Here is a 26,951-nt window from a genome sequence, read left to right as displayed (position 1 = left end):
CCAAGAAATACAATACATGTTATTTTGGGGTTTTATAAACAGATTTTAATATATTTTAATTTTTTTTTTTTTTTACATTTTACAATTTGAGGAAAGAAAAAATTAAACCGACATGCATACCAACACACAAGCGCACACAAACAAAAATATCACAATAAAATGAATCAATAAAAATGAATTGATTGAAATTAGAGAGCTGCTTCTAATATTTTTATGTACAGTTTTCATAAGCAAATATGATACAATCGGGACATTAATTCAGTGTCTGATTACTGATCATAAGTGAGAAAAAAAAACACAGATTCAATGTTATTAGCCACTTTCCAAACTGAAAAATAAAAATATAATGCAAATAAAAGTATTCTCTGGGACACGATTTTTGCAGCATTCTACACTCTCTCAGTAATATCAAAAAAGAGAGAGATAATAATCAATTAAGCTTTCAAAAGAGAGTAAAACAATAAATTATCTCAAACTCAACTCCAATAGGATTCAAAATTTAAAAGGAAGAATAATTCCTTTCAAAAAGTTACCATTTCTTAGAAACTTCAAGTACACAGATGTTTTCCAATTTAAGTCAAAATTATCAAAAAGATCAAAGATGTCTTCTCTTCCTCTACTCTACACCTGAACTCGAGACGTGGCGTCTTCAAGATCACCAGCTCAGCAATGTGAACGGCCCAACATTCGTTTAAAGGCAGGAAAATCCTGTAGTTCCTGATGATGTTAACACTTTCTACAATCCCTCACCACTGATATCTACGTACTTCTCCAATATTCAGCTCAGACACTCAGCTAATCATAAAAGCATAAAGTACTTAGTATTCCATCACTGTCATATTTCCTACACAATCTAAAAGAGCAAAAAATTCAATAAGCTATATAGTGTGTTATCTTGTCAACCTCACTTCAAGTTTTTTTTGTTTGATGAGCTTTTGAGTTTTTAAAACAACTGAACTAAATGTGTACAGTGCATTTCGCACAAATTAAAAACACTTAAAAACCAAGAGATTATTAATTACTTATGCTAACAGAGCTGTAAAATATATATATATATTTTTTTTGTTGCTTTTGAAATGTAAGGCATTTGCAAAGATAAAACTAATTTTAAAAAGAGATAAAACGGCATTCAATGTAGGAACGCACCTTTTGTAAACTTTACAGCAAAACAAGTTCACCATGCGTAAGTGATTCTGAAACTACTAACTGCAGAGAAGAAGAAGAAAAAAAGAAAAAAAAAAAAAGGTTCTTATGGAAGTTAACCTGTCCAGAAAATGCACCTTGTACAACACAAAGATATTTCTGGTTTCCTCTTCAGTTTGTGAACGCAACAGTCTGACAGTTGGTCTTTACTCTAACGGTTTGATTGGCTCACTTCCGAGGTTACGGTGTAAAACGTAAGCCTGCACCAGCACTGAAAATCTTTTCACAGCTCCAGAGTTAAAATCACACTCAAATACTGTATATAGTGTAGTAAGACGATCATTTCTTTGGCTGTTGGGCATCTTTGCTTTTGCGCGTCGCCGCCTCTCCTTTACGAGCATCTGATGAGGTATTCTTCTTCACATTCTCTTTGTGTGTGGCTTTTGTAGACGGGTCATTAGCCGTGCTGCTTTTGGCGGTCAGAGGTGCTGGTTTCTGACTGGCTGTGACTGGCTTGGCTGATGGTTGATTGGTGGTTTTCCCTGTCGTTGGGGCAGCGGCTTGATCCGTTGTGGTTGTTTTTGCCATCACTCCTGCGGTTGGTTGATTGTCTGAAGATGTCTTGGCAACTGGGGTCTGTTTCGATGATGATGTCGAGTTGTGCCGTCTACGTTTCACTTCGTCCCCTGCGGAGGATGAGTGTGCTTTCCTCCTTACTCCATCCTCTGCCATGGGTGGCTAAGAGAAGGGAAATTACATTTGGTTTATAGTTCAACAGACTAATACTAACAGTTAGAAAGTGATTAAATGTATATTGACTAATCCTATTAACCCTATAGAGCCTACTGTATAATATATGATATACAATATAGGCCTCTAAATTATCAACATGATCAAAACTTTGCTGAATAATCTGTTGGGCACAATTTACTACATGCCTTCTGATCAATAGTTTATACTATTGATTTTTACATTATTTCTTAGTAAGTAAAAGGCCTTTTAGTATAATTCTAAAAAGCACCCACCTTCAGATCATGGTACATGTGTCTTTCTGCTGTAAAATCTTTACTGATTTTTATAAAATAAACCTAAGAATTATCTTTATAATTGTTAATATTTCAAGATAAACATATACTGGACTAAAGCAACTTGGGTTTACTTGAATATCCATACATCATTTAAGAAAATAAATAAATCACATTACAATTTGAGTATCGAATATTATCAGGAACTTCACCAAATTGCATATTTTTGTTCAGTTTGCACCTCAAAATAAAATTCTTACGTTTTTCTTCCTATGAGCTCCATATTCTGCTATATCATATTATGAGCCATAAAAACCTTTCATGTATAAAAAAAGATTATGCTAAACATAAAACACACACGTTAACCTTTTTATTTTAGATTTGATTTTTGGTTTAAAAAAATTTCGTATGTTAGGCTTTTACAGGGTTAATGTGTTATTCTGGGATCACATTAACATGTAAGACTGATGCTTATACTCACATCTACTCTGAAATCATCAATGGTCTTGAATTTGCTGAGGTATTCCTGGAGCTTGGGGTCAACGGGCTGATTCTTCACCTTTGCATATTTCAGGAAAGCCCAGAATTTCTCCAGTCCATATAGCTGACCTACACGTATACACAAACCCCCAAACATCAGATGCAAGCACATGGTGACACATCTTTCAGTAAAAAAAAAAAAACAAAAAAAAAAAAAACCAAGATTTATCAGTAAGTTTCCACCAATGGAAAGTGCATTTCACCCACAAAACATCAGACACAGAGATGGTGGGTGATATGCAAAGTTAAAACGGCACAATAAAGATTTCTGCCTTTGCATTTTTTTTTTAAATTTGTTTTGCCAAACTATGAACGTTTGACCTTTCTCATAGTCCTGGATGGTCTCCTCCTGGAAGTCCTTGAAGATATCCTGTCTGAACCTCCTCTCTAGTCCATAACTGAAGAACCGGAACAGACACTCCAGTCCGTACCTGAGACAAACATTTGAACACACATTAGGAAACTAGTGTTGGCCTTCCCAGGTAGCACAGCAGATAGTATACAAAAACCTTATATATCCTTTACCAGTGCAATTATTTGCATGACTATAAACATTGCAAATGATAGACATGCAAAAAGTCAGAGCTGGTATAGTTTACACTACAGTTTGCACTTGCTTTAAGACATTCATTTTGTGCTCAAAAAACATGCACAAGATTCTGAAATGTTAGAAAAAAAATTGTTGGCAAAACCTTTTTTTTTTTTTTGCATGAAACAAGATTTATTGTTTAAGAATTTTAAGAATGTTGATAGCATTTGAAGTTCAAGATCCTTTCGATATTGTACATGATTTTAATATTGCATTGTGAGTTAAACAACAGTCCAAGCCTTCAGCATTCAGGATTTAGTACTGAAATATACACACTTGCCTAACAACTAATACAAACAATCTGTGAGTAAACAACCAGAAGTGTTTATGCATCCCTGTATAGGATTCAGACTTGTCAGTCATTTTAATGTGAGTGTGTTTGTATGTTGTGTTATGCAAGTAGAACATGAATGCCAGCTGTAACACTCTCTCATTAGATACTGCTATGATAGCCAGTATTTCATTCATATTTTACTCTTTTCAAAAATAGAGGTGATTAATTTTTCAAGTCTTCTGTAGCTTTTTCTGTAAAACAAATCAAAATCGGGAGAATTCTGAAGCATCTGTAATACCTATGTATATACCACTCGGTATGTCATTTATGCAGCCTCTTGCCAAACTGGATGCACTTGAGAAGGGGTCAAATGAACTTGGTTGACTTACTGCCTGGCTATTCTGGAAATAGCTGCCTGAATTCTCAAAGGCTGAGAACTTCTTCAGGCAGGGACTGCAGATAAAACACAGAATTCAGGACTATGACTCTTACCTGTAGTTCTCCTTGGCGTCCTCTAGGGCAAACTGCTTGAACTCCTCATACATCTTCCTGTTGAAGTTATCTCTGAGGAAGAAGGACCAGAATCTGAAGAGTGTGTTCATCTCCTGAGACTGACCCACACCTAATCGCTTCCTCTCTGAGGAAAGAAAATACACAAAAATTAGAAATTCAAATAACGCAGGTGTATATTTTATATATATAAAACAATCATTGTACCATTAAGGCATCGTCTGCGATATTTGTGGTAAACTTGCTGGGTGAAGCCGTTTTCTTTCAAAAGCCCATGGGATGGATGCCAGAACTTAGGCAGGGACTGCGGGGTGCAGCCGTAACTGCCTGACAGCGCAGGAGCTCCTTCTGACGGAGACGCATTTGAGCTGCTGTACAGAGGACGAGGAGGATAATGGGAGAGAAAGAAAGACCTTTAAGCAGAGCCAACTTTCTAAGTGTCTCAAGTCTCTGAAATACTGGCATCTCAGTACTGAGTGCATGACATAAAAAAAGCCATAAACCTGATGGAGGAAGTGCGGGGTCTGTGCTCTCGTGAGTCCATCACCCAGCCTACATGGCACTCCAGCGGAGGGTTAGAGCTATGACGGGTTTTCCTCTTTCTGGGGGTCTAAAAGAAGAAAAGAAAAAAAAAAAATCAGAAATATGCACCTGGTTAGGACAAATGTACGAACTCAGGCATTAAGCAAAAATGTTAATTTATATATATGTATAAATATCAGGTAATACATAAATATCATTACAAAAATACACATAAAAGGTAATCCCTTTAACCCCAGAATATGTTTGCCTGTTTCAAACATACTTTTCCATCAAGGTCGCCGCTATCTTTGATGACAGGGTAGAAGCGTGGGGTTTTGGTGGGGTCCTGTCTTCCAGGAGTGCGTGGTGTACGTGGGGTATGAGGCACACTGGAGGATTCTGGGACATCCGTGAGGAGAGAATGAGCCATGCTAGAATCATCTACAGAAAAATAACACACAAAAAAACCCACATACATTTAAATAAATGATTAACTGTATTTATAATTAATTGCTTGTTTACTAATAAAATAAAGATAGATAGACAGACAGACAGACAGATAATCACCTGTCTGACATGGTTGAAGGGGCAGGACCTCCTGGTTGGGGTCAATGGGAAGTTTAGGGGTCAAAGTATCAAACTCATCTTGGCTGATCACGTTGAGCTTTTTGAAGTTCTCCACATCCTAAAACATGGAACATATTGACATATTATAGAGAGTACAAACAAACAGTTACAAGATGGTTAAAAACATAAAAACTACGAGTAGAGCATCACACTCCATATTTAAAAAAATAAAGAGGAGAAGAGGAAGACAAAGTGCCCTGATGGGCTTCCAGTTTCTGCCTGTATGAACAATGAAGTCATAAGCGCTCTGTATTTGACTGCAGGCAGTGCACTTGATCAGGTTTACCGGCCGTTATTACTTGCAGCAGTTCAGAAATGACATCCTTTTAGTCCATCATAAAGACTCAAACCCATTTAGCCACTGAAAGTGAAGCTTTTAGGGCTATAAGAGGCATAAAATAAAGTCAATCAGACATAACAGTCAATCAGAAGTTTACCAAGATTATAATGTGTCCAACTGACATGTATACACACTGCACAGAACTTATTAATGCAAAAAAAGCCACACAGGCACACACCACTACTGTCAAAATGAGAAATCATTTCATTTTAGATAGTTAGACTACGTCATAAACTAATCTGAAAAAAAAAAAAAAAAAAAAAACATGCTCATTTCTGTCATTTTGTGCAGCTGTTTATCAGGTGTCTCTACTTTTGAACTTCAGCACACAGAGACCTTGGCACAGTTAACACAGGTGTAACGACTCTCACGAGCGGGAACAGGCGGACACCCCCGACACCGCTGTACAGTTCAAACACATATCTGTGTAAACTGTAAACTTGATATGACCCACTCGATTTAAATTATATGACCCACATTCTTTCAATTCTTCTGACATTTGCAAATGGCTCAGATTCTGTTGATGTTAGTATGAACTGGCTCATACATCAATACATGAGTTTTTTCCGGGAAGTTTTTCCCTAATCAAAACCTAAAGAGATCAGTGATCACATGCCAAATCCAAGAGTGCACAGGTTGGTTGAGAAATAAATCAGCGAAGACACAATGTGCTGCCTAATGTGAGATATTAGATCTTAAGCAAATATTTCAGCATATTTTTGGTCACCACAGAGCAATTCAAACATTTGCAGCAGAAAATTCCTATGGTACTGCTGAGCGTGGACATTATCTGAAAAACCACACTCAGCATAATCTTCTCTGTGTTACTTACTATTACGCACTCATTTTGTTTTAAAAGTAGCTTTTTTTTTACACTATGGCTCAAAATTTTGGGGTCTATAAGATTTTTAAAAAATAAATTAATACTTTAATTTAGCAAGGATACATTCAATTGATCAAAAGTTACTGTAAAGACTTTTACATTGTTACAAAATTATTTTATCCATCAAAGAATCCTTAATGATCAGCTGTTCTCTTCCATACAGTGAAAGTGGATGCTGACTTGCAAATGATGATTTATTTTTGTCATGTAATAAATAATTTAGAGAACACAACCATTCTTACCTTGGCATTGGCACACTCTGGTTGCCCTTCTTCCTTTGTCCAAAGATCCTGTTCATAGTAGAACAAACCATCATTAATGGCTTTGGCAAGGTCAGATGAAATTTTGGCACGTGACACATGGTTCCCCGTCCGATCACCCCCAGGGTGTTTCCGCAGATGAGGGGGGGTCTGAGTAACAATCAGGATCTTGTTTACATCTCGGTCATCAAGTTCATCATCAGAATCGTCATCTGACCAATCAGTGAAGGTGTTCTTGCGAGGCGCTGCGAGACGTTCCATTTCTTCATCAAACAGGAAGTCCAGCTCCTCCTGATCTGCCTCAGGCTGCTGCTTTGAGCTAGACGGAAACAATTCTTTGGGCTCCTGAAGCAAACATGAAACATATCTTATTTATTTATAATAAATATGAAAAAAAATCATGCAAGCAGAAAACACAGAAAGCAGGGGGGATACTCAACTGCAGATGGGGACAACTCAAGAGGGGGAGGTGGAGGAGAAGGAAGAGGAGGAGGAGGAGGAGGAGAAGAAGAAGGAGGAGGAGGAGGGCTAGAAGGAAGAGGAGTTACTGAGGTCTGCACACCCACAGGACAGGAATGGAATTATGGAGAGAAGAAATGATGGACGAAGAAATATGGAGGAGGAAAAGGAAATATGTGAGTGATCAAAATGCTCAAGCAGACTCATGAGTTATAAAGGAACATAAAGAAATGAGAATTAGCCAACAAATTAAAAAAAAAAAAAAAAACCTTCAAACTGACTTTAGTAACAGAGTATTGTGTGTGTATTATTTTGTTTCATGCACTGCTTATCAGCTATTGGCCGATATTTCATTTAGCGATTTTGTACACTATCTTTTGAAGATGCAATATTTAAAAAAAAAATAAAATTATACTTTTATTCAGCATGCAATAATAATGTACAAAAAGATTTAAAAAAGATTTATATTGCAAATAAATGCTGTTCTTTTGAACTTTCTATTTGAAGAATAGAATGTTTTCAACATTTCTTTCTAGGGGTGGAACGGTTCAACTTTTTCACGGTTCGGTTTGTATCACTGTTTTAGAGTCACGGTTTCAGTATGGTTCGGTATGTGCTGTGTTTATGGAAAAACTATACTTTCGAATAGAAATAAAGAAAATAAGAATACTCTATCGAACTACAAGCAACAGCACAAATAAATACAAAAGAGCAAAGATACAAATAAAATAATTTTTTTTTTTAGGTAGGTCCAGCATTAGTTTTTAGGTACAGAAATTGAATAAAGTAATCAAGTGTAATACAGCATTGCATATTTGACTGTATAAATTAAAGATTAATCTTTATCCAAGTTACAAAAGCTATACACAATACTTCAGAGAGAGCTTAATATGTTGTTGCTGTTCGATTAATATTAAGACTGTCACTATAAGAGAATGCACTGATCCAGTAGTTCAGATGTCTGCTGTATTATACTTAACAAGAATTACATCTCTACATAATATCTCATTCACAAACACAATTCAAAAAAAATACCTCAAAAACAGCACAACATCTGTGTGTGTTTTCTGGAACGCGGGTTTGCGCGCTTCGGATGAGCGCATGCACAAATCTTCTCACTGCTCGCGTGAGTTTGCGTCCTCTGGCTCTTAAATGTTTAAACTGGCAAAACTTAAATGAGTTTAGTTTCAACACAGAAATTAACGTGTGCTGTTCAGGTCTCTCCTGTGCACCCGGATGATAAAGAACATTTGCACTGAACAAGAGTGAATGGTTGGGCCACGGTTTTTTTTCTTTTTTCTCTCCTCGCTGTTGTTGTAATGTACTGGGAAGCCAGAATGCGCATCCATCAACAGAAACATACATTAGCCAAACCCTGTTTTTTTTATGTGTTATTTATAAGTCATATTACAGATGCATTGTCAGATTTAAGTTAAACCACAGTCCTAGCGTGTGCCAAACCGTGTGTGGAGAATCGAACGGTTCGATTTTTTTTCGCGAACAGTCCCACCCCTATTTCTCACTAATGTTTCTTGAGCACCAAATCAGCATATTAGAATGATTTCTTCAGGATCACAGGAATAAAATACATTTTAAAAAATTTGTTCTATCTTAATATTTTTAAATGTTAGAAATATTTCACTATACTACTGTATAGACTGTACTTATTTACAGCGTTGGTGAGCATAAGAAAACATTTCTTATTGAACTTCTTTGACACTCGTCACGTCACATATCACAAGACTAGGATCACATCAGACAGTACCTTATTTTTTCCAGGAAAGTTTCTGTGCCGTTTTTCCACATGTATCCACGGCTGGGCCTCCGGATCAGAGAGAATGCTGGACCGCTCTTTAGGCATATCCCCAGCTTCACTAGAGCTGCTTTTTGAGTCTGAAGGAGAGGATTCTTTGGACTGAGGTTTGGCTGCATCTGGGTCATCACTAGTTTGGCCATTTACCAGACCGGGTTCATCTATGTGCTGACTGACCGGGGAGGACGACACTTTGGCACATGTAGAGAGAGAGATTGCAAGAGAATAAGTAAGTGTGATGAGGGCTGCTATTTTCAGAATCAAGAAAAATAACTGTGTAATTGCATAACAACCAAAAATACAATAAAAAAAAAAAAGGCTAAACAGTGGAACACTTCAGAACCTTTGCTGAGGGAGGTGAACGTCTGTCCTGGGACGAACTCAGGGCAGTGAATGAGCTGGGAAAAATCTGTGCGCGGGGAGTCCAGAGAGGGACCCGGGATAGGCCAATGCTCGGGCTCCTCTTTCCTACGGATCTGCTCATCAACAAGCTCCACAACTTCACTGTTCTTCACCGCCTACTCATACACACAAAAACCAGATAGAACACAGACTAAACATAACAATCTCTGAAAGAGCAGAGTTGAAGGGTCAATAGTCACCTCCTTAATGAGGCTGATATCGGTGGTGAGGGCCTGGACTCTGTGGAAACTGGCGATCAGAGAGATGGGCAAAAAGCCTTTTGAATCCATCTTTCTCCGCAGGAAGAAGTCACGCTCCAGGTTTGGGAGACTAAAGTAGTATTCACTAAAAACAAACAGTCATCTTTAAACTCCAAAATAATAATTAAACAGCACAGTTTCACATTTGCTGCCTCTAATTACTGTGTATTTAAATAATAACTACAAAAATAACTACTACGTCACGTATATGCGCAATCAAGATTTAATTACATACAGCTTAGATCTAATTACATACACATCACATATTTAAAGCTGTGTACTTCCATATAAATACAAATAAAAACAACTATAATGCATCTGAAGAGCATACAAATTCATATTTGTAGATGCTCATGTAATAGTTTTATTTGTTGCATGCACATCTGGTATAATGGCAATAAAATATTATTTGTATACAATTCACCTTTAATGTGCATAAAAGTTAAACTATAAAAAAGACAAGAAAACAGATATTAAAAAAGTTTATAGAGTGACAAAATATACATATATTTTAAACATATATTTTTATTATAAATCAAGAGAAATACTAATATTGCAGAGTATCTTAGTATTTCAGATATTTAGTATCTCTTTTAATGATAGTAGCAAGTAAGCTACATGAACAGAATATTTTATAATTAATGTAATTTATCAAAATCCTAAAAGTCTAGATTGAATAAACAATCTCAGAATTTTAGACCACAATTATTGCCTTTTTTTTTTTAAGATGCACACCAGTAATGCTTTTTTTCTAAGTCATGATAATAAAAATTACTTAAATGTCCTAATTGAACAATGGCCTAAACCTGGTTTAGGCTAAGCCCGGTCTATGAAACCGAGCCCATATGCAATAATTTAACAATATGTTTTTACAACAACATAAAAGAATACAGCAATAATATAAACCCTTTCAGTCTGATATTTGACTATTGGAGAAATCTTTTTTTAATATGTCCATTAATGAAATTTATTGCAAAGCATTCAGAGTAGTGTTAAACACATGTAATCATATCCATGAGCAGCTGGGTATTACAGTCTTGTTCTATAACTGCTGCAGGTGGTTGCAATTAAACTAACTGTCATATAAGTGCAAAGACAGAAATCTCACAACCCTTTAGTTATTCATCCCTCCCTCTCTTTTTCCACCAACATATGCTTTCACAGATCAGCACCGCTTCTCTTTCCATCTCTGTCCTCTGGGTATTGTGTATTGTGTAAGGTGAGGAACACAGCACAGAGCCTCTGGATTGCATTGAGACCAGGTGCAGACCAGACCTCCACTATCACGGCTGAATTTCATATTTAAATATTGTATGGAAATTATTAAGGGCTTTTGTGTACAAGTGGTTAGCAGAAAATTTGATTACATTTCTCCTAACACATGCAAGTTCCTACAAAATATCCTGATGAACCAACCACCTGAATGTTGAACCCGTCACACTTCACCAATGACATACATCAACCAATCAAAAACTTCCTTAATGTGTAACATACATGAACATTTGCTATATTTCATAGCATTAAAAAACATAAATCTGCGCAGGAAGCATATTTCTTACTGATCTGTGAACAGTCTTTCATCAGTAAGTACCGATCCTAACTGTTTTTGAAAGACAGGTTTCAGATCAGTGTTAAACAGACAGTGTGTGTGACAGAGAGAGAGCTCCCTGTGGACTCTCAGCTCGTTATGATCAGTGTTGAGTGAAGTAAGCTTGGCTGAACTGTGAATAAGATTACATGGGCAAGAACGCGCACATACAATAACCTCATGCTGGGTAAAACACACAGATTTCTACTATGCACACTGATACACATTTTCATTTCCACATGAAATGTAAAAGTCATTATTTCTGACTAACTAGGAAACACTCCCACACATGCAACGCACCCAGAGTCCTCTGTCCTAATCTCTCTGACCCAGATCATCTGACCCCTTCCCCATCATCCATAAGGCAGACGAGCTAAATTAAGGACACACACAGACAGACAGTGCCAGGCCGCCCAAAGCTGCAGCTGCTCCCCCTGCTGGTGGCAATGCATGAAACACTGAAAATATAATGCAACCAAACACACCTTTAAAGTTCAAATCTTCATGAAGTCTTAAATTTGTTGTGATGTGACCAATTACAAAGAAATCACAGGCTAAACTGAAAGCTGGAGAGCTGGAAAAACAAACCATGTGCTGTTTCTGTATAAATTCAATGAGAAGAGAGACAATAAACTTACATTTGGCGTTTGATGTATTCTTTAAGTAAATTCTCCTCAATCGTATACATCTGCACGCGATTGCCGTCGTCGTAGTAATAGACCATGTTAGCGCCGAACTCAGCTGGAACTGTGGACCCATCCGGGTAAGAGTCCCGGTAACTGTGGGAGTAGTCATAGCGACCTGAAATAAGAGAGACAATACAAGTTAAAACATGTTGTATATTTCTATACATACACTTGACACTGAATAAGTGAAACCTAAACCCTAAAACGAAGTTGTATGACTAAATCTATTTCAACACTTTACACTGAAGACTGATTGTAAAGTTTAAAATGATTCTGATCCTAATCACTTTTAGTTGTTTTGACCTGGATAAGCTTAATATCAAGCCCTGGGAAACCTTTATGTTGCCTTAACACATAAAAAAAAAAAAAAAAGGAAAGTTCTTCAAGGAAAAGAAATTGAGTGCATTTTATTTACTAGAATGCTATAAAGACACAAACACACACTTCAAATATAAAAATCTTTAATTAGTCATTGCACACATAGTCTGACTGTGAGAATGAATGTTTAGGTTGTTTAGGGATGTTTACTGGTTACCTCGTCCACGACCTCTGCCTCGGCCGCGACCTTTGCCCCTGCCCCTGAGGCCTCCGCGGACATTGCTGCCCTCGCTGCGAACACTCACTGCGTCATCAAAGAAATCTCTCTCTCTCCGCCAGCCTGAGGAACACACAAAAGAAAAGGACAAAATAAGTACTTTAATTAACAGTGTGAAATATTTAGTCATCTTGAATTAAAAAATGAACAATTAAGGAACCATTTGATTAAGCAATCAGTATTGTGTAATAGCTCAAGGATATTGAGTGTCTGAGTGCGTATGTGTCAAGACATGCGTGTGTGATGTAAAGCATTTACGCGTCTGAAACCCGCCCATGCATCAAGAGAATTTCTAAGCTCTTAATTCTTTCATATACATCTTTTCTCTCTTTTTTTAGCTGGAGGTTGCTGCTGGTACATATGTGATCATGTTTAATTTTACAAAATTTTTCCTAAAGTTTGTATAAGTGTCATGAAGGTGTATTGCATCATTTTTTTTCCCACTTCCACTTTACGAACCTTTTTTTCATCTAAAGAAATGAGTAGTACTTTTGACAAGTTTGTTTAACCATTTGATTCATGACATTCACCAAAGTGGACAGATGTTTAAAAGCCATTTTTATAATAAACCATGATCCGCACTATTATGGTTTAATAAACAAAATAATTTAACAAACCAATTAACCAAAAAAAAATATTAACCAAAAAAAAAGCATTAAGTGACTAAAGAGCGCGGTGCAAATGGCTTTGTGGTTTTAAGTTACATGGGTAATTACCTTTGACCCTTACCCATAATTCTACATGACTGTTCACTTTACATGCCATTGGTGTTGTTGTTTTTTTTTTAAATCAAAACACATTATTTTGCACACAAATTTGAAAGATTATTATCTTTTTTTTAACAATTAATCCATCTACAGGCTAAAAGGATCACTTCAGTGAGTGTTTAATGATCACTGATATGAGACTAAGAACCTAATTATATCTGAGTCACAGCAATGCGGTTTTATTCACATAGGGGTGGTTTCCCATCATGATGATGAATGCTGGGTAACTCCTCATTATTGGATGTGTTCTGTTGCAGAATACATTATACATACATGGGTAATAAATGCACCTGCGAATAGGACATTTTTACAATGGCTTCAGTAACCAATAACTTTTGCATGATGCTGCATTCATGCCAACAGAAATTAGTATAAAGCCCAATGGCCAATGTCATTTGTACACTTTCACGAACTGGGAATGGAGTTGTACACACATAGTACAGCATACAGTACTGAAAATAGTGTATTATTTGATCAGACTGCCAAAATTGAAAGTCATTTTTACCCAAAATTGGATCAAAAAGGCAAAGTAACCATGCTTATTTCCAATTGGAGGCAGCATATAGTATATACCACACAAAACACAGTAAGCTACCACACAAAACACAGTCCACAATGTAGCATACTACTCTCTAAATTGGAGGCAGCATATAGTATATACCACACAAAACACAGTAAGCTAGTATTCCATTCTTAACACAGCCATGAACATCAAATATGGATATGCATTGTGACTGTGAATGGCTGTTTATGTGTGTTAATGTTGTCAGTCTGTCTCACCTCCTCTCCTGTGGGTGGCACTGTTGTGCATTTCCACTCCATCCTCTGTCTCCTGCTCACTCGAAAGTCCTGTGATTGGATCCGTCTGCGCCTCCCTGTTCTCCTTACTGTCACTCCCATCACTTCCACTCTCCTTCTCTCTCTTCTCTCCCCCGCGATCCCTCTTCCTCTCCCTCGGTCCGGACGTCCCTTTATTCACCTGCACGTTTATCACATTCTGCTGCTGCTGAGGGGCACAATCAAAACAATCTCTCAGTAAATTAAACCTGAACCTAGCAGAACGAAGCCAGCAGTCCAGTCAGCGAAAACCAACACAGATACATTTCTCCCACAAGTCTCTGCAGGTATGTGATATGGAACGAACACTCTTTGACAGTGCATAAAGCTTCAATTTCATAGATATTAACTCTGACCGTTAAATTTTTTTTTCTTCCATAGAACACCAAAGATGATGTTTAGCTGGACGTCCAGGCTGCGCTTTCCCATTCAATGAAAGTGAATGGGGATCTATACTCAATATTTCACTGTAAATATAAAGGTTATTACTAGTTACTTGAAAAAGTAATCTGATTACGTAGGTAGTGTTACTTGTACGTCCCAATCCACTTTTGTTGAATGGAAAAGAGCAGCTCAGACTGTTCTTCTATATCTCCTTTTGCCTTTCACAGAAGAAAAAAAAAACAATCATGAGGCTCTGGAAAGACAAGAGGGTGAAGAATGCCAGGATTTATTTAATTTTATAAATGTATAAATCTTTTTTTATTGTATGTTATATTTCTGGATGAACTATTCCTAAACCTTTTTGACTTGTAGACACCCACCTTCCAAGTTGATATCTGAATATCTAAAATAAATTAAATTCCATATTTTCGGACATTTTAATAACTAAATGTATTTCAGGGTTTGCTTTTTTACAACCAATGAATGGTCTTGATTACCAGATATGATTACCGTTATAATTAATTATTATTATATTTTCACAAAAAGCAACTTTTTTTGAAATTGACATAACAACAAAAAAAATCATATTCCTTATAGAAATTGCCATGATTTTTAAACTTCACTCATATACTGCATTCAGGTCTTCCTAGACTAAAGTAACAAATTAAAAAATGAGAAATATTAATAAGAGGCCCTTTGTAACAGCAGAAATCATACAGAGCTGCTCTTCCGTTTCAAGCTGGACATACTAAGAAATTAGTAATTATTATAAATGTACCACATCAAAATCACATGGTAATAAATTAATGTGTCACTGTTTTCATTATGTACATCAAAAAATAAAGGCCTGAAACCGAACAAAATTAAGGTAGATTTAAACTGAAATGCAGCGTCTATCTCACCTCCTTATTGGCGATTTCTCCAGGGGTAGGCCAGTTTGTGATGTCACTGAAGTCACTCGACTGCAAATGGGAGCGAAGGAAAAAGAAAACACAAAAGTTACATCAGTATTGAAAGTTCCCATCCTTCATCATGATCCATTACTACAACAGCCAATTCCTGTGTTAGGAAATAAGTGGGAAACACAGAAAACTAACACCACCTTATTTGATTTGAACAAACAGAAAACTAAAAAAACAACAACATTATTCCCTAATGACTGTCAACTGAAAAGCAATGTGCAGATGCATGCTCTCTCAACGTCCAGTTTGAATGATTTATGAAAGGGCAGCTGCTCCACTCCACTGACATCTGTGCGTCAAATACTCCTCATGTCGAGTTTCCATCTTCAGGACAACTTTGCCAGTATTTAACACACAAAACATTATTTGGACACCATGGGGGAAGTGTGGCTGTTCCTTCTTCAAAGATCATTTTACCTTCTATTACCGGAGGAATGTCAATCATTCCTCAAGCCGCGAAGCAACCCAGAATGTGGCGTATCGGATTCCACTATCGTCCAAAAATGGGTCCTGGGTGTCCCAGATGCTAAAGCTAGACCGTAGAAACTTAATTTGTAAGGCAGTGCCTTGGAGTTTTAATGGTGTAACCAACGTGAACTAACAAGGCTGGTCAAAACAACCCAAACTTGTCACATTCCTTTAAAAAAATTTGTAATGCATAAGGAATGAGCACAGAATAACATGCTAGGGGTCCCAAATGTACAAGGGAACCTGTCGAGTGTTGTACGTGTCAATAAGTAGAGACAAACTAACATGCCTTGGAGTCAGTCATGGGGACAACTCTACTGCCCCCTTTAGAACTGAATTTGAGTCCTCTATGTGCTCTCTCTGGAATGTCCCACTGAGGTAAAAGTCAAAAACCCATGTGCTGACTCTATGTTGACTATCACCCACACAAACGACAGAACAGAGCGAACAAATATCCACTTAAATACAAACACAAGCCAATCTGCTCAATGACTGGCTGCTGCTGACCCCTGATCCAGGACATCCAGACTCTGTTACATAAACAGACTGCAGGATAAAACTGCAGATTTACACAAATAGACAGATAAAATAAATAAATAATATATATGGCGATCCAATGCATAAAAATGACTTACCTTACTGGTCTTCCTGGGTCTGGGCTTGCTGACACGGACAACTTTGGTAGGACTCTGGGGTTCTGAGGACACAGAACAAAAACAAGAGAGTGATTATGCTTGATCTAGTTCATGAAAGAAAGAAAGAAATAAAGAAAGAAAGAAAGACAGAAAGACAGAAAGAAAGACTTTTATATTGCTGTTCCATAACTGGCAGAACTGACATTTGCAAAGTTAAGAAAAAAAAATTATTTCTGTAAAGTTAAGAAACTATAAATGCAGAACTATATTAGTCAACCACTGAGTGTGACGCCTGACATAAATGCTTAAATGCTCAAAAAAAGGCTAAGACCACACTGTCACATTTTACTTTATTTAATTCAGCTTTCAAGGGCACTTTGGTTGCTTTCGTTGACTGAGTCTGACACTGCATGAACACTTCAGAAACACAGTTAGTCTAACTGCACTTGTGCATTCACACAATGACTTTATTGATCATTCATTGATAGAACATACTGAAGACAGTCACCATCACTGTACACACCTCCACAGAGGAAGATTTTTGGAGCTAGTTTCATCTTTTCTAGTGGACATGTGCAGTATGACCTGAACTTTCTAAGTTTAACTAAAGTGATAATGACTCTTTGAGGGCATTTACACATTAAACCAACTCCTACATATTACACATGCATCCGTACAGTAACCACCTGTTAAAACAATGCATTATAAGACTTGGTAAAACAACTTTCCAGGCTTTTCGCAGAGACACTTAAATACACTTAAAATCTACAAACGTCTCTCTCTCTCTTTGTGTCCAGTGTGGCAGGTCAATACAGACTAAGTGCTGTGGTCAATTATCTGTGAACAGCTTCACATCTATTGTAAAGCCACACGCCAGCACCTGCACAGCAAGGTCATGCATCCACACGCGTAAAACATTAACTTCCTCTGCAAGATGGAGCAGCAAAAAACATTTCTATGAGGGCCAGTGAAAGCGATATTCAACCCCCCCCCCCCAAAACAATGGCATGGCCCCTATGGGTATTTGTGCCACTGTTCACACAACCAACAAAGCATTGGGCCACGTCCTGACAAACTGCCCCCACCAACCCCACCATAATAACAGATCTACAAAGTCACACTAGCAGATATAAACAGTGTTTTTTAAAATCAGCAAAAGAAATATGACGCTAAAGCTAACAGCTTTAATTTTGGTGTAGTCTAGCCCAAAGACAAGAACTTTGAGGAGGTTAGCACAATGTATGTGACACAACCATATGTCTGACTTTTGATAAACGTCTATCCGTTAATTGCAACATCGGGGGCTTGACAATTGCACAGGAGGAGTTTAAATTCTTTGTGGTTGTGGAGAAACAATCATGAACAGTCTAAGATTAACATTCTGGCCTTAAAGGATCATATTAAATCAGCTTTATTCTTCAGAAATACAGCAACATTCAAAGCTTGTTCCCTGTGGGAGAATCAAACGCTACTTTGCTGTAATTGCCACCAAAACTGGTTTAAATTTCAGAAAGCTGTCGGGATTAAACAGGCAACAGAGAGGGACGCCTATTCCTGGGAGTGTCCGGGGTCTTTTATCATTACTGAAAGGATGGCCTGTATGATAAGGCACTGGGCGCTTGCTGACAGTGTGGGGTGTGACCATACACACAAACTTACTGATACTGTCCCGCCGACACCTTTCTGTCAGTAAATACCGCCTGAAGCTTAATAACTTAATCTGATGCAAACGCTCATTTAAAATCACTAAAATGTCAAGTCAGAAACATTATGTAAAGCCAGTTGGATGGCTTTTACTATGCCAATGAATAAAAGCTTAGCAAAAGTCTGTCAAGAAACTAGGGTCAATTACATGCGAAAGAAAAGAAAAATATTTTAAAATTCAAACAAATCTAGTTTTAAATGCATTCAAGACGTTCTCTTTGTATTCATGTTGGTTTTATATAGTTTAAAAAAAAAACATTTACAAGAAAAGTTGAAACTTAATTTGTTTGAAAATACCAAGTGGTGTAACTATCAAATAAAAATCCCATTCATCAAAGTTTTCAACATTGATAATAAAAAAAAAAAAAAAAAAAAAATTGAGCACCATATTAGATTGGTTAGTCTATTAGAATATCAGCATATTAGAATGATTTCTATTTAAGATGATGGAATGATTTAGGTTCTGGTCTCGGTATAACAGGCTTTGCTCAAAAACATCTTACCGTCCATAAACATTGCACCACCTAAAACTAGAAAGAGTTTGAAAATGTGGCATTCACATTAAGCCAAAGAGTAAATAACCTAAAAATGACCACATACAGGTATCACTGCAGTCAAAACAGACAAAGCTGCTTACAACAAACCCCATGGTTGTTTGACAGGGGAGCAGTCCATTCTCAAATGTCAGCTAATAAGTCATGTGTACAGAGTCTAAGACCAGAGTAATGGTAGTTAAAACACTGCTATCAGTCCATATATCCTCTGACAGCATTCTGATCATTCAAAGCAAAGCACACATCTCTTATATTCAACATGGATCCCTGAGGATCAACCTAAGAGCATCTTTCGTATCACTGTCCCATTTGCAAATTCTTGGAATCATGACATGAATCCCACATTACAGACAGCACAAAGAGCTTTGGCTTAACAAGGTCAGTAAGATCTACAGCTCTGTTTATTCATCAGAACAATGACATGTGCAATGCATATGGATTGACATATAAGTCACACAACAACAGACTGTACTGGTTTGGTCAAACCACAAAGGAGAAATGCTCATTTATGACACATCTCCATTCAACTGAACACAACTGTTTTCTCACAATGAAAAACAGGAAATTGGCCATGAAGTTCAGATAGGTGTACTCAGCGGAATGTAATTCATCTGAGGGGTTTAATCATTCATAGACTGACTAAGAGGAATTTAATCACCATACACAACACTGATTGCCCAGGAGTGGCTTGAAAACATCATCTCTATTTGACAAGATGTCTATTACCCAATACTGCATACAAAGGAGAAAACAAACAAACAAACAAAATAATAGGCAGTGATGGTCCAAAAGTTCAGCAACTGAAAATAATCAGCCAAAACAGCAAAAAAAAAAAAAAAAAAAAAAAAAATACAAATTTGTTGTTAGCGTCCATTTCATGTCCACAACAGCGACGAAAGGTAAACAAGTTGGCAGTATGGACACACTTCATTATAACCAAAAATAATGCTAGAGAAGCAATATGTAGAAATTTGTTCATCTGAAAAATCGAAAGGAGGCTGAAAAACTTAACTATGACTGGTTTAATTCAGCACCGGAGAACACAACACCCTGAACATCATATCGAGTTCAGTTAGTCACCCCAATTTATCTACATAAACTTTATTTTTTTTTTGGTTTCAGTTTCCAACTAGATTAACAAAAAAAAAAAATATTAACACTTACATTTCAGTTTAAAAAAAACAAAAAAAAACAACTTTTAACACATTGGAACACATCCAATCAAACTAACACTAGTCTAGCTGGTATCCAAAGACACATAAAGGTGTGGTCATCTTAACGTTGCTTAGTGAAATTTCACGGATGAGTTTCACTAGTTCACCCAAAAATCAAAATTATGTCATTAATGACTCACCCTCATGTCGTTCCAAACCCGTGAGACCTCCGTTCATCTTCGAAACACAGTATAAGATATTTTAGATTTAGTCTGAGTTTCTGTCCCTCCATTGAGAATGTTCCGGTATACCACGTCCAGAAAAGGTAATAAAAAACATCTTCAAAGTAGTCCATGTGACATCAGAGGGTCTTAGAATTTTTTGAAGCATCGAAAATACAAAAAAAAAACTACGACTTTTCAGCATTGACTTCTCTCCCGGGTCTGTTATTAGCGCGTTCACAGCACATCCGTTCGAGAACGAATCACTTTGTAACCGGATCTTCTTGAACCAGTTCACCAAAATCGAACTGAATCGTTTGAAACGGTTCGCGTCAACCCATAAGCATTAATCCAAAATGACTTAAGCTGTTAACTTTTTTAACATGGCTGACACTCCCTCTGAGTTCAAATAAATCAATATCCCGGAGTAATTCTTTACTCAAACAGTACACTGACTGAACCGAGCCAGATAACGAACGAAACATTGACTCGTAGTCAAGAACCGGATGCATCGGTTTTCGGATCACCGGTAGTGATGGGAAGTTCTGTTCTTCTCCGTTTGACTCAATAAACCGGTTGCCGAAAACGGTTCACCAGTTCTTTTGCGCTCGACGTATGACTTCATTGGCGATGATTGCCCTTGATGCCTTCGGTTTACCCGCGCTCATAACATTAGCACAGAATCAGTTCAGAATCAATCACGAAAAGAACCAGTTCGGTTCAGGCGCTGTGTGTCAGTCTGAATCACGCATGCGCAGTATCATCAGCTCCTCGGTTCTCGAATCGCACGCGTCCGACAGAAACGGTTCTTGACTCGAGAACGAGTCAATGTTTCGTTCGTTATCTGGCTCGGTTCAGTCAGTGTACTGTTTGAGTAAATGAATTACTTTATTTGAACTCAGAGGGAGTGTCAGCCATGTTAAAAAAGTTAACAGCTTAAGTCATTTGTGGATTAATGCTTATTGTTGACGCGAACCGTTTCAAACGATTCAGTTCGATTTGGTGAACTGGTTCAAGAAGATCCGGTTACATCGAGTGATTCGTTCCGGATGTGCTGTGAACGCGCTAATAACAGACCCGGAGAGAAGTCAATGCTGAATAACTTAGTTTTTGATAATTTTTGGACCAAAATGTATTTTCGATGCTTCAAAAAATTCTAACGGACCCCTCTGATGTCACATGGACTACTTTGAAGATGTTTTTATTACCTTTCTGGAGGTGGACAGTATACCGTACATACATTCTCAATGGAGGGACAGAAAGCTCTCTAAATCTAAAATATCTTATACTGTGTTCCGAAGATGAACGGAGGTCTCACGGGTTTGGAACGACATGAGGGTGAGACAATAATGACAAAATTCACATATTTAGATAAAAAATTTTTTAACGTTGCTTAGTGAAATTTCACGGATGAGTTTCACGTGTTGATAAAAAAAGTTTTCCATGCAGATTTTGCTCATTTTCAAGTTGGTCATATAATTTTCCATGCTGGCCAACAGGTTTTAAGTGACTTCTGTGTAAGCTTTCCTTTTCATATGCTATTGACAACAGACAATGGACCTTTTTTGTCCACAATTTTGCTAACTGAATTGCACCTTAATGGTCAAAACTTAATACATTTGTTATTTTTGGAAAAAGACTGCAAAGTCAAATAATGACCTAAAGCAATCAGATCTTTTTTTCTGAGATGCACAAAATTTCTTAAAGTTGTTTCGATCAGCCCCTGAAATGAGATTCTCAAGATTAACAAACTTATGAACAAAACTATACATCTGCAAATATCTTGCTCTTCTGGTTTGTGATTTCCTTACTACTGTCAGTAATGTTTAGTTATTCCAACCAAGTTATTTAAAGGTGAAATGCCTTCTTTTTAAGGCATCAACTTTCCCTGTTTTCGAACAGGTTTCCTAAACACTTCCCCTGAACAAAAATATAGTGTCGCCCAAAACCATTGGCACTGTTTAAGCCCAAGGCACTTGGAGACAATCTATTTTAAATTAAACAGAACAATGTGCCACAGTATTTACACTTCATCAGGTAAAATAAATGACGAATAGCTAAATTATAATTGTCTCTGTTTATTAAGCTGAGATGGGAGAAATTGTAACATCTTAAAAAAAAAAAAAAAATTCTCTACCCAACAATGTACTTGCATAGGCACGTTCCTAACACTCTCATGTGAACAAAGCCCATTAGATGGTCTTTTTCAGTGTACACAGTAATATTCAGTTTAGGGAGTGGTCTAGTATTACATTACTTTAAACTAGGGGTGCTCCGATTGATCGGCTACCAATCACAATCGGCCGATAATCACGTTGGGATGTTTGATCAGCGGTCTCTAAAAGGACCGATCTCAAAAAAACGATCTCAATCTGATGACGCGTCTCCTGTGAGAGGTTTGGCATGTCATGCAGCGGCACCATCTCAGTCTTTGTCTGGTGCGGGTAAAATAATCATAATGCTGAAGGTGAGGTACAATTCATATTTCTTCATTAAATAACTCTTAAAGTAACTTGAAAACCTTCTGTGGGACATCATTTCACAAACAGCATGAGTGAATCACGGTGCGCTCTCTCTCTTTCCCTCTCAAAATGCGCAAATGGCTTCAAATCACTACACATCGTGTCGGTCTAGAAGTGAGCTGCACACTGCACAGTTGACACATGAATTGTCACTTGCATAATAGAGGCAGTGTTGCATCGTCACTAAAGCTTATAAATTGCATTTCTTTTGAATTCTTGCCAGTGTTTAAACCATTCAGCACTTGCACTCTCTCCTGGAGACTGAGCGCTTATCATGCACACTCAAAAGGGAAATTCCCACCATTTTCAAAAATGAAATTCAGGCCCTGAATAAGTGTCTAAAATTCCTGATTTGAGTATTACTATAAATAATTATACACAATAAAAATAAGGCTTTAAAAAGATCGCTATCGGTGATTGTATCTGCAGATGCTGCTTTCTGTGATCGGCCTCAAAAATCCTGACCGGAGCACCCCTACTAGGGGTGTAACAATTCACTAGTTTTCTCAATGCATCGATTACATACCGTTTTGAATCGTGAATCGGCAATTTTGGACAGTAATCTATGTCAAACGCTAAGAATCGAATTGCGATTTCTAAAGCGATTCAATGCTTTCAACATATATACACATTAAATTACTACCAGCAGGAATTAATGGAGACCTTCAACAGTGTTCGTGCCTCAAATCTCTCCTTCACGCACTCCTTCCAGTGGCTAAACATCACGTTATTGGGGTTGTTTCAACCCGCGGACATGAAAAGCAACCCGCGGCAATGGTGTTAAAGTACCCCAATTCCACGGGAAAACCGTGGACTTGGCAACACTGCCTGTGACTGTCACAGGATTGCGCTCGCGCTCTGTTCGTCTCACCAAAACTTTTTTTGAAACTGTTAAAATAACCACAGTATTAACAACAACCTTGAAATAAGAGCGTGAGGTTTATCTGATAATCAAATGCAGGAAAGTAGCGTTTGTTGCTAGCAAACAGACACCGGGCGCATTTTCTTTCAGAGTCTTCATTCGCAGATGGAGGGTAAAAGTTAAATACTATAGCATTTTATTTTATAAAAAAAGTTTTCACACTGAAAGAGAAGTGATCTCACGCTTATAGAACTTAAGACGTGCCAGGCTATATCTGCAACTCAGCTGAATAAAAAGCAGAATAAACTGATGAAACATTAAGACAATAAACACATAAAATTTATGAATGAAGCAAAGCTAATTGACTTATCATTTATTACAGTACAGAAACTATAAAGTATATTTTCTACCTTATTCTGTGCAGAAAATTGAAATAATTGTTTGTAGTATATAAAACAATAATAAAATTGCCATTTGGAAAAAATATAGACTACAAATGATGGATTACTGTCCAGCAGTGTATTTGATTTCTTATAGCAAATTCAAAGTAAGAGATTGGGGGGGGGGGGGGGGGGGGGTGGGGGGGGGGGTGATGCTCTGAAATGATGGCTTTGCCCCTGGTGTAACAAAACGTTAGCCTACATAACTACTTGTAAAGCTCTTTTTTTAAATATTGGCTTACATAAATTTCTACATATGCCATGTCATGCCATAACATCATTAAACCATCAAAATAATGGACAAAATTATTATTTTTTTTTTCTGGTTCTCTAACAACAAAGGCTTCTGTGTAATTTGCCTCCTGACTAAGCATTTAAAGAATTTAGGGGAAGCATTTAAATAATCTTGTGAATGCACTTAAAGAATTCAGAATCGAATCGAATCGTTCTGAATTTGCATTGAATCGAATCGAATCGCTGTCTACCCAAAGATTCACAGCCCTAACCCCTACTTTAAACCTACCATTTTCATAAGGTCAGCTCAACAGGCGAGCTGCACACTAACACAAACATTATGAGGATCCAAAAACCAAGTGCTCAAGTACCGATGAAGTGTTTAGCAGTACGTTAGTATGGGGCTGAAACTCAGTGTAGAGCGGTGAGGGTGTAAAGGCCTCTCATGGGCTCCTGCTGGAGTTGCAGTGCTCAGCAATCCACGTGCTCCCGTGCAACTCGATCAGATGGGGTGGGGAGAGGGACTGAATCTGCCCACATCAGCAAGTCTGACCAGATACAGCCAAATGATCGAGGCACACACGGGTCTGTCGTTAGAATCAAGTGGGAACGGTAGTTTTTAATGGGTGTTTATTCCCACTACCACCATATATGGTCACATCACTAATCGTAAAAAAAAAAAGCCCCGGGCTTCCTGACAACATGCAGTGCGTTTAACCTAACTAAAACTAGCCTAAAACCTATTACAACAATCTCTATAAGTACATATGAGTAACATAATACGGACAGGTCCTCATATGTGTGTTTTACGTATTATCTAACTTTTATCAACAGCCGTGTTTTTAATCAGGCGAGCCAGGACAGCACAGCATGTGTCAGCCAAACCACAAACGAGGCTCCGAGACTCAAAGCCAAAAAAACTATGCAGTGACGGTTACAACCACTTATAGACCATTGCAAACATGTGAATCAAACACAGTAGTTTGACTTTCATTGCTTTATATCGCTTTAGATGATTAAACGATTTGAGGGGATAAACAGTGATGTCCGATTCGTGAATGAATTCTTAAGAGTCGGATCTTTTCAATGACACCAAAGCGATCTGAACTGTTTACGAATCGTAATGTTACAAATAAAGCGTATTTGAAATATGTTTACGGCTTTATCTAATGCCAGTTTTATCACCGTGCTTACAGTAATTCTAGAACTGATTAATGTAAATTCTAACTATAGTTTACTGTTTGAATCCTTTATTCAGCTCCTGAGAACAAACTAAACTGTGATTAATCAAATTACAATAAACACACTTAATAAAACAACTTTAATGAACAGCAAATGTCCTCATACGTTTTTATTCAAATGTTTTAGGGCATTATGTCACGCCAGGTTGCCAAGGACGACGTTATGACGTACAACAATGGGCGAATCGGTCAATCAAACGAGCTGTTCAAAAGAACCGAATCGCTGAAATGAGTCGGACGTCCCATCACCGATGCTAAAGCTAACAGACCACGCCCCCGCCACTGATTGGTCCGTTTCTCTGACCATGTATGAAAAACACACTTTACGGATATGGGCACAAAGTTTATGAAATATCATAAATTGAGAGAATAGCCGGCGTTATCATATGTTTCAAAGCACATGTGCGCGATCACGCGAAAAAGGCCATACAAGTGACCTGACAGGAGTTTAATGGCCGCTCCTGCTCCAGTAGCACATGCGAGCTAACAGAGCACATGTGTGCATAAGCGCCGTTGGAGTCATAAATATGTGTTGTTATGAGCATAAACTCCCTACCTGTTTGTAGGGAGCTGTTGGTGGCATTATTAGGAGGGCACGTGTTCCTCTTCGTCCACGGGTTCACTTTTGGCGGAGGAGCCTCGATCACTTTCTTGGCAGTTTCTGCATTCTGCTCGTTCTCCTTGTCGTTCGTGTTGTCCGCGCTTAACCCATCCGCTTTACTTTCCATTACCCCTTGTTTCTGATGTTTAGAGTCGACCTGAGGAGGATCCTGCTGTCGCTCCTCGTGGCTCGATCGATCCGTGTCCGACTTGTTTTGGTTCCCTTCGCCCAAACAACTGACTGTCACGTCCAAGTCACTCGCAACTTCAGTGGCCATGGTTCAAAAGCACAAACGCCCTCGCGTTGTTATTTTTCACTATCCTGCAAAAGTTATTTTCCAGCACAAATGTAGAAAAAGACTCGGTAAAAAGCCGTTGCAGCTAGAGCACGAGTTGACAGCCAGCAGCTTGAAACACGGCGCAGAGCTGCATCGGACTTTTTCGTCTTCTTAAATGTCAAAATGCTCGATCCCTTAAAGAAGCCATGTTGTGTGACCACACTCACCGATTACGGTAAGCCAGAACGAAAAAATAAAATAAAAACTTTGCCAACGTTTTCGACCCACTCCTCGATTTGGCTGATCTGCAACTCACCTAAATAAAAGGAAATACTACGAATGGCCACGAGTCATTGGACGAGCGTGTGGCGTCTCTCTGTCGCCCCTCGCGGTCGCGCGGCGGTACTGCAGAACAGTAGAGCGTGGTTGAGCGAAGGCGGTGTTGCCATGTCCACTTTTTTTTAAAGGCTTGTTTTATTTATAAAGTTGCACATAGAAAGAGGGAGTAGCTGGTTGCAATTTATGTTTATTTCCAGAATATCTGGACTTGATAGTGCTTGGTCCCATACCAC

The 26,951-nt window shown here is 37.9% G+C and overlaps 1 protein-coding gene and 1 long non-coding RNA gene across 4 annotated transcripts; one reads left to right on the top strand and one right to left on the bottom strand.

Annotated features, from left to right (window-relative positions):
* Positions 1 to 22: 22 nt before the first annotated feature.
* On the bottom strand, positions 23 to 26,725 carry LOC109108441 (la-related protein 1B-like). Of its 3 annotated transcripts, none has more exons than XM_042774118.1 (19): positions 26,058 to 26,725; positions 16,570 to 16,631; positions 15,407 to 15,466; positions 14,064 to 14,289; positions 12,457 to 12,579; positions 11,874 to 12,036; positions 9,588 to 9,732; positions 9,329 to 9,503; positions 8,938 to 9,176; positions 7,154 to 7,267; positions 6,696 to 7,058; positions 5,171 to 5,288; positions 4,887 to 5,044; positions 4,585 to 4,691; positions 4,289 to 4,452; positions 4,064 to 4,208; positions 3,030 to 3,139; positions 2,650 to 2,777; positions 23 to 1,881 (listed from the first exon to the last, which is right to left on the bottom strand). In XM_042774118.1, the coding sequence occupies exons 1-19, from the start codon at positions 26,377 to 26,379 to the stop codon at positions 1,483 to 1,485; spliced, it is 3,321 nt and encodes a 1,106-aa protein (XP_042630052.1). In that variant the 5' UTR covers positions 26,380 to 26,725; the 3' UTR covers positions 23 to 1,482. The 3 variants fall into 3 exon arrangements, with proteins under 3 accessions (XP_042630052.1, XP_042630053.1, XP_042630054.1); XM_042774119.1 differs by having other exon boundaries at positions 4,289 to 4,449; XM_042774120.1 differs by lacking the exon at positions 7,154 to 7,267 and having other exon boundaries at positions 26,058 to 26,724.
* On the top strand, positions 14,267 to 14,930 carry LOC122148163. The gene is made up of 3 exons (XR_006162150.1): positions 14,267 to 14,407; positions 14,502 to 14,601; positions 14,732 to 14,930. It is a non-coding gene; the product is annotated as an uncharacterized LOC122148163 (long non-coding RNA).
* Positions 26,726 to 26,951: the final 226 nt, after the last annotated feature.

The sequence above is a fragment of the Cyprinus carpio genome, chromosome A17 (genome assembly GCF_018340385.1).
Source record: "Cyprinus carpio isolate SPL01 chromosome A17, ASM1834038v1, whole genome shotgun sequence".
NCBI classification, from domain to species: Eukaryota; Metazoa; Chordata; class Actinopteri; order Cypriniformes; family Cyprinidae; genus Cyprinus; species Cyprinus carpio.
This window is presented reverse-complemented; position numbering and strand designations above follow the sequence as displayed.

What these genes read in the sequence shown, in the direction of transcription:
- LOC109108441 (XM_042774118.1), bottom strand. Translation starts at nt 26,379, where the DNA reads ATGGCCACTGAAGTTGCGAGTGACTTGGACGTGACAGTCAGTTGTTTG. An exon ending in CAGAGTGTGCCAATGCCAAG is followed by an intron (nt 5,289 to 6,695) that starts GTAAGAATGGTT and finishes TCCATGTTTTAG; the next exon opens with GATGTGGAGAACTTCAAAAA. An exon ending in CATCCAGGACTATGAGAAAG is followed by an intron (nt 2,778 to 3,029) that starts GTCAAACGTTCA and finishes GTATACGTGTAG; the next exon opens with GTCAGCTATATGGACTGGAG.